This window comes from Choloepus didactylus, chromosome 1 (genome assembly GCF_015220235.1).
Source record: "Choloepus didactylus isolate mChoDid1 chromosome 1, mChoDid1.pri, whole genome shotgun sequence".
NCBI lineage: Eukaryota > Metazoa > Chordata > Mammalia > Pilosa > Megalonychidae > Choloepus > Choloepus didactylus.
Window position 1 is genome coordinate 140,955,445 of NC_051307.1, and position 7,636 is coordinate 140,963,080.

A 7,636-nucleotide genomic window follows, 5' to 3' on the forward strand; every position below is an offset into this window, starting at 1 on the left:
GTTTCCAGAACCATTTCACAATCTAAAAAGAGAGGTCTTCTACCTTATAATTGCAGGATTGTTGGCAGAAAAAATAAAAACTAACAGCCATGCATAATTTCCACAAGCTGCCTACCCCCACCACCCAGATAGAAAAGAAGGTAAACACTCACCGCAGAGAGCTGGCTCCATGTGGACCTTAGTGGCTTATGGTGAACCACAATTTTTTCATCTAACTTCTGTTCTCTGGGCTCTGACTCTTCATCAGAGTCAATGTCAAGAGCTTTTTCTTTGTAGTTCTGATACAGGACTGCATTTTCTGTAATAAAACCAAACCCTATGTGTCACTAACTGCCCCCAATCGTTATGCTACTTGTTCTAAACAAACATTCCTATTTCCACAATGTTTGTTCTCCAGTTTGATAAACAACAAAGAGGCAAATGGATTTTGTCACTGAAGAGTAACTGCAGAAAAGTGATTTTCTCACTTATACAGTCCTGTCTCTAACTAGTTTGTAGGGACAGAGGAGGAGCCTGTACATGAAATGTCAACTGAAGCAAATTTCTCTGTCTCTAGCCACTTCCCATGAATGGAGTCTGGTCCATTAAATCACTGGTTTTTAGGTTAAAATGAACTCACACCCTATCTTTCCATCAAGGTCCATCACCCATTATCCACCTATTTAACAAATATTTACTGTTCATCTATACATGGCAAGGGTTGGGAATAAAAGAGAAAACACAAGCTAGCAATTTAATGAGAAAACAGTCAAATTCACTCATTTATTTATTCATTCAACTGATATTTAGAGAAAACCTACTAGGTTCCAGTGACAGTTAGAACAGTGAAAACAACAATGGACAAAAAAGATAAAACCTCAATCAACATGAAGCTGACACTACAGCACAGAAAGAACATTAAACAAACAAGGTGCTTTCATAGTTATGTCAGATGCTAAATGCCAGGGAGAAAAATAAAACAGGGAAAGGGCCTAAGTGTATGTGGATTTTAAACAGGGTGGTCTAAGAAGGTGACTTTTAAGCAAAGACCTAAAAGAAGTGAGAAACTGAGACACCTGTATAGCTGGGAAAAGAGCATCTCATCAGAGGGAACAGCATGTACAAAAGTCCTGAGGCAGGACTGGGCTTGTATGTCTGTACATACAATGAATAGCAAGGAGGTCTGTGTGGCTGGAGTAGGGTGAGAAAAGGGGAAAACTATAGGCAATAGGCGGCAGGGTGGGTAGAGGGCAGATCATGTAGGGCCTTGCCTCAATGCCATTAAAGGACTTTGGTTTCTACTCTGAGATGGCAAGTCATTACAGGTTTGTGAGGACACGATGATCTTAAACAAATATATACTTGTAAGCTGAAAGATTTATATACAGTGTGCTGTGAGAACAGATTGTCAACAGCGTATGATTTAGTCTGGGATTTAGGGAGGTGTCAAGGAGGAAAAGTCTAAGATCTGAGAGCTGAGAAATTACAGAGCTAAAGGAAAAAGCATATGCAAAAGCAATGAAGCAGGAGGAAACTTAACACCTTAGAACTGAAGAAGGTCAGTGTGGCTGAGCTTGGCTGTCTAGTGGGCCAAGAGTGCAAGGTGAGTCTAGAGAGATGTCAGACAGCCTCACACTGAAGATTAAGCTTCACAATGAAGACTGCATTTTATCCTGAATGCAATGAAAATCCACTGAGAGGAAAGATTTGATTAGATGGGAAGAGCAAAACACTGGACAGCCTGGGAGGCAAATTAGGATGTGGTCAGGGTGGTCAATGAAAGACAATGGAGATTTGGGCTGTGTAACTCCGGAAGGACTCGGTGATGGCCTGGATATGGGGAGGTTGGGGAAAGGGAGGTATTAAGGATGTTTTCTAGGTTTTCAGGTCTTATAACTGGAAAGTAGGAGATGGGAACCCCAGAAGAGATTCAGGTTTAGTGGGGAAGATAATGAGTTTGGAACAACTTTCCCATCTACTGAAGCAAGCGAACATCTGCCTCTTCTCTCATCTCCTACAGCAAGTTCTATATGCACTAAGGACTAAGGTAACACTGAAGTCTGTATAAGAATTTATTGTCCTCTGATTATTCTGCACATGTAGATCAGGTTAAAAGGGTAAAGCCTGAGTTTCCCCCAGCCCTAAAATGCCCTTTAAAGTTCCAAGTGTCTGGCACATAGAATAGACTTAACACTGTTGATATGATTTCTCATTCATCCTCTCAACAATATGGACAAAAGCATTATTAAGCTCATTTCAAAATGACGAAAGTGGGACTCAGTGAAGTTAAAGTGCTTGCTCAATGTCACCCAACTGCTGAGTAGGAGTGGAACAGGAATCCATGTCTGCCTGGCTCCAACATAACAGGTTCTCACCACTCCATCCTATTGCTTCTTATTAGTCATCAACTGTTAAGAACCCCATGTTGCTCATCTACAAACATGCAAAAACGAATTTCTAGAGGCCTCACATTTGACAAGAGACAAAAGAATATAATCAGAAACAGCTCCTAATGAAAGGAGACAACATAAAGCTACTTATATTGAAGATCTGTCCTCTGACTTTAAAAAAAAAAACTCAATATTTTAACCCTTTGAGGCACAAGTCTCAGGATCAATGTCAAATCCCAGAGAATGCAAAACTTCTCAAGATGATGATATTAGACAGATGCTCTGTTTAGTTCATGTTCATAGAGTGGTACAAGAGGAAGCAAACTGAATTAAGAATCAGAAGCCCTGGGTCATAGTGCTGGCTCTGTAATTAGGTGTGTGATGCTAGACAAGTCGTTGAATCTCTCAGAGCTTCTGGTTTCCTCAGTTGTAAAATCAGAGAGATGGACTTGCCACAATCAACAAAAACACTGTTTCTGGGTTTCTTCTCCAAATAAAACAGCTATCTAGAATTGGGTGAAATGAATGAGTTTTTATAAAAGGGTCATGTTTCAATGCTCCAACAGGAAATTATTTTTACAAGAATTGTACAAGGAGAGCTTTCGTAATCACCAAAGGTCATATACTTTATAACTATAGATGGTTTTACCTTAGATTTACTTCAAAAGTATACACCCTCCTTCACTATTCTTTAAAGGCTGAAAAACCCTAGAATTTCAAAGCATGGCAGAAAGTAGCTATGCTCCCTGTTACCACGACCCTCAAGTCTGGCAAGGGCTGCAGTGGCTGCCCCCTTCAGGCTCTTCCAGTCGGCTGACACTTAACTCATCTGTTTACAGAAAGTCCACTGATCTGATTAGGTTTTACACGTGGTTGAAGCGACTGCTTGTTTTTGAGATCCTTAACAATCATTCTGTGAGGGTTACATTCTGTCAGCCAGGAGAATTCTATTTCCCCCAAACTGAAACTTGATAAGGAAACAGAAAATCAGGAATGATAATAACATGTGGAAATATGGGAGGAAAAAAAATGAAGTAAAAAAAATATATAACCAAAGGAAAAAATTACTTAAGATCTAAATGCTAAGCTCTCAGGGTTTTTAACTAAAAAGCTGGAGCTTTCTCTCTTACTCTTTCTGTTTTTTGAGGGAGGTGGGGAAGATGGAAAGGAATAGGGAAGTTTTAAAAATCTCAGGACACTGACCAAGTTATCAGCTTATAAACAATACTGTTTAATTTTATTTATTCACTGTTGGTATTCCTAGATGAAATTTTAGCTTAGCACAGTGCTTTGCACTGTATAATTTGGGAAGGAGTTGGACATTTTTCTTGTTTTAAATGTTTCTGCTACTGCAGTTGGATTTCAACTTATAATTGATATTCCACATTGAAACAGCAATAAAAGTCTGGAAAATCAAATGCTTACCTTCCCCATCAAACGTTCCTTGTCCTTTCAGCATTTTTTTCTAAGAAACAAAAAAAAACAAAAAAGGAAAAAGTAAAGCAAACTATGTATGAATGAGCCAAACAGAAAATTCAGCTACTTTTAGTAAAAGTACTTTTTTTGTTGTTACATTCCTTAGATTTCCAAAAGCACACAACAGATGATCCCTGGAGCAGTTTGCTCATATGACCACTACAACTCACTAAAACAGTGAAACAAAAAGATACAATATCCCCCATGTCCCATCAAAACAGACTGAATATCCTCAAATGACCAACTGATCAGCTCATTTTGCTACTTTGCTGTACTTAGAGTTGGAAAAAAACACATAAATGTTATGTAATTTCTTTTCTTTAAGACCATAAAGCTCTAAAATAAAATAGGCTTGCCTGTGTATTGCATACGTGACATTTATATAAACTGGTACCAGTTCTCTGATTAATCAAAAAAAGATGAGGCTGCCAAAATGAATGCCTGCCCTATTGTGGAGATCTGTCTTGCTTCTGGAGAAGGCAGCACACACACACACTCCAAAATATCCTGCTCTGATTTTCCCTTTTTAAAAAAATGTCATATTAGGCAGTATTTTAATAAGTACAGCTCTTGGGTCTTAATCATATAATACCAAATAACTCACTCTAACTTAAAGGTTTGAGCTACCAATTTGTTAAATTCACCCAAGGATAAATGGGTAGAAAATGGGTATAAAAGTATAACCAAAGGCTATGGTGACAGAAACATGCAACAAAAAAAGATGACAAACTCTTTCTGTCTTTTGTGATCTGGCAATTGTTTTTAAAATTCACGTTTTACCTGAATGGCCACTCAAAAAACAATTCAATAATGAAAAACAGAAATGAATTAATCAGGCTAAAATGTGAATCAGTATTTTCCTTTATCTACCACGATGAATTAGTGACCGCTGACTGACACCTCTAAACAAGCACCAGACAACTTTATCACACAGTCGAGAGTGCAGATCTGGATGTTTACAGCTATCTGTTTTAAAAAGTGCTCAGGACTCACTCAGCCAATACTTAATTTGCCCTAAATTTCCTCTTTTTGCCCCCAAATTTTGCCTCGGCTTAGAAAATTTAATCACTTACATGAGTTTCGTTTCCTTCCATTAAGCTGCATTTACCCAGGCTGTGTCTGCCAACACAAAAGATGGCCAAAAGACGAATGTGTGCAAGTATCAATAGCAAACAACAGAATTAAAAGAAAATAATAAATTTCTGGTTTCTTCTGTTCCCCACCCCAACCCCTAAGGCATACACTTTTGGCTTATCAGGTAGCATGCGACACTCTTCTTCCACTCTTACCTTTATCCTTCCCAGACTGGAAAACTTCTCCTTGTCTTCCATTACTGCTTTCAGAATTGGCTGGGACATTCTGTTCTTCTTCTTCGAGCTGGTAGGGCTGTCAAAATCAAAGCCACTGACCACTGCCCTGCGATAGGACGTGGACCGCAAGCCTCTCCGCAGAGAACCCGGGCTGTCCAGGTCGTTCTCGGACTCGCCTTCATCCCCAGCATGGCCCAAAGGCGCTGCAAGGCCTTCCACCAAGCTGCGTACCTTGAAGATTCTCTTGTGAGGCTCCACATTCTGACTGTTAGATTTACTTATTTTAATTTCAGAGGCCAGGCTCTTCGGAATGATCTGCTGCTTCCCCACTTTGAGGGCAGCGGGGCTATTCGTACTCAAAACCATTTGAGAATTCTCCGGGAGCTCGTTCTCCTGTGAGGTCAGCCTTTGAAGGGGGAGTTTTTGTTCCGAAGCCCTTTTCTGGAGCGCAGGAGAGAGTCTCGAGAGTCCGCGTTCAGACTCCTTGGATGGCGAACCGGGGCCAGGGGAGTCGTTATTAGGCGCAAATCCATTTGCAGGGGGCGAGGACGCAGGGCTGGCGGTCAACCCGGTAGGGTCCTCCTCGGGGCTGCAGGGCGCAGACGCATTAGGAGTCCGCGGAGGGCACAGCAGAGGCGGCTGCGGAGCAGAGAAGGTCACAGTACCGTTCGCTGGGAGTTTCGGGGAACTGCCCCGCGCCGCTTTGGGGGCCTGGGGTGTCTTGGGCCGTCGGAGTCGGGGAGAGACAGTTCTGTATTCCGGAGAGACCGTCCTCCCATTGGCGCACAGAAACTGTGGACTCCTTTGGACCGTCCTGCCGTCCGACGAGGTGGGCACCTGGGCGGGAGACTGCGGCGCGGGAAGCGTCCCTATGTCCTCCACGGGAAAATCCGTGATCAGTAGCCCGCTGGGGCTCTGGTACGACTGAGGCCTCGGCTTGCTCCGGGCCAGAAGCTGGGGTTGCGGGGTCGACCTCCTCCGCCACAAGGGGGTTAAGCTGTTGCTAGAAATATCCACTTCGCTTTCGCTGTCCATAGTGGGGCCTCTGGCGTCAGCGAGGGGGGAATAACACTCCGTTAGTCTTGCCTAAAGAGGAAAGAAGTTACGGAATTTTGTCTCGGAGCAACTAACCGGGCACGCCTTGCAGACCCGCACACTCAGTGCCCGGCGGACCCCGAGCTGTTGCGCGGGGTACAACTGCCCAGCACTTAACCGCCCTTTCCAAGGCAAAAACGGCGTCCACCTCGCTACGCGGTCCAGGACAGATATCTGGGCAGCCGCCCGGGAGGATTAATCCAATCACCTGCGGTTCTCTCCCGCGTCCAAAGACCACACACACACAAAACGCCGGGTGCAAGCTGATGCACAAGAAGCTTGGGACGAGTTCAGCTTTCATGAGAAACTCCGCGGTACGTGCCCCTCCGCCGCCATCCAGCCGCCCGCCCCTGCCGTCGGTCCCCCTAGCGATATAGTTGCTGGGCTTCCAGGCGGATTACCTTTGGGTGAATGCAGAGCCCGGGCCACGGCGCGCCCACCGCCCCGTGGGTGGCCCGGGGCCGGGACGGAAGCTTGCGGCAGCGGGAGCTCAGGAGAGCCTGCAGCGCAGCCCCGCATCGGCTCCGCCCCCAAGCTAACCCCGCCCCATTGTTGGCTCCTCCCGCACCCGCCTCTTTCGCCGCGGTTAGGGAGCCGCTGCCTTCTCGCCCTCTCATGTCTGGAAGCCGATGAGGCTCCTAGTTTGAAACACGTGAACACACTTGACCTGCGAACTGGGCACCCGGGACCAGGGCGGGAAGTTGCGGGCTGGTGGCCGCGGCTGCGTGGGACGCTGCTAGGAGCGCAGTGTGGGAGCGAGCGTGGGAGCCCTGCAGAGACGCTATTTGAGAAGCCCTGGTCCCTGGGGGAGCTACAGTGTTGAAACCGAGAACGCGCGGCCTTGGAGGCTTTGTGAACTGCGTGAGCAGGAACGAGTGGTTCTAAATGCGGAAACCTATTCCGCTTTCAGTATTTGGGATGGTCTTAAAACACAAATCTAATGTCTTCGCTTAAAATAATCTTATAATGTAGATACATTTGTGTGTGCATAGAGTATTTTCCGAGGGATTCATAATGGCAGCTCTGGGGAGGGGAATTGGATGGCTAGGAAAACGGACGGAGGGAGTTTTCATGCTATATTCTTTGGAACTTGTATGGTTTGAACCGCGTATGTTATGTATTAAAAATAACTGCGACTTTTTAGTCAAGGGGGAAGATTTATCTGGTCAATTTCCTATTTCAGGATAAGTTCAAGTTTACAGAAGAATCACAAAAGTAGTACAGAGAGTTCCTCGATACCCTTCACCCGTATTCCCATGATGTCAATATCCAACATACCACCATGGATTTGTCAAAACTAAGACATTGACATCGGTACATCACTACTAACTAAACTACGGACATGATTAAGATTTCACCCGTTTTCCCACCAGTGTCCTTTTTCTG

General features: G+C 44.4%; 1 protein-coding gene across 2 annotated transcripts in view; it reads right to left on the bottom strand.

Annotated features, from left to right (window-relative positions):
- ARHGEF26 (Rho guanine nucleotide exchange factor 26) overlaps positions 1-6,744 on the bottom strand; it is a 125,328-nt gene extending 118,584 nt beyond the window's left edge. Inside the window, exons 1-4 of one of the 2 annotated variants that reach the window (XM_037842194.1) lie at positions 6,652-6,744; positions 5,135-6,241; positions 3,795-3,834; positions 153-298 (exon numbers count right to left, since the gene is read on the bottom strand). In XM_037842194.1, coding sequence (XP_037698122.1) covers positions 153-298; positions 3,795-3,834; positions 5,135-6,190 — 1,242 coding nt within the window. In that variant the 5' untranslated portion in view covers positions 6,191-6,241; positions 6,652-6,744. Of the gene's footprint in view, positions 1-152; positions 299-3,794; positions 3,835-5,134; positions 6,242-6,651 lie in introns of those variants that run through there. The other variant, XM_037842203.1, reaches the window with a different exon arrangement.
- Positions 6,745-7,636: the final 892 nt, after the last annotated feature.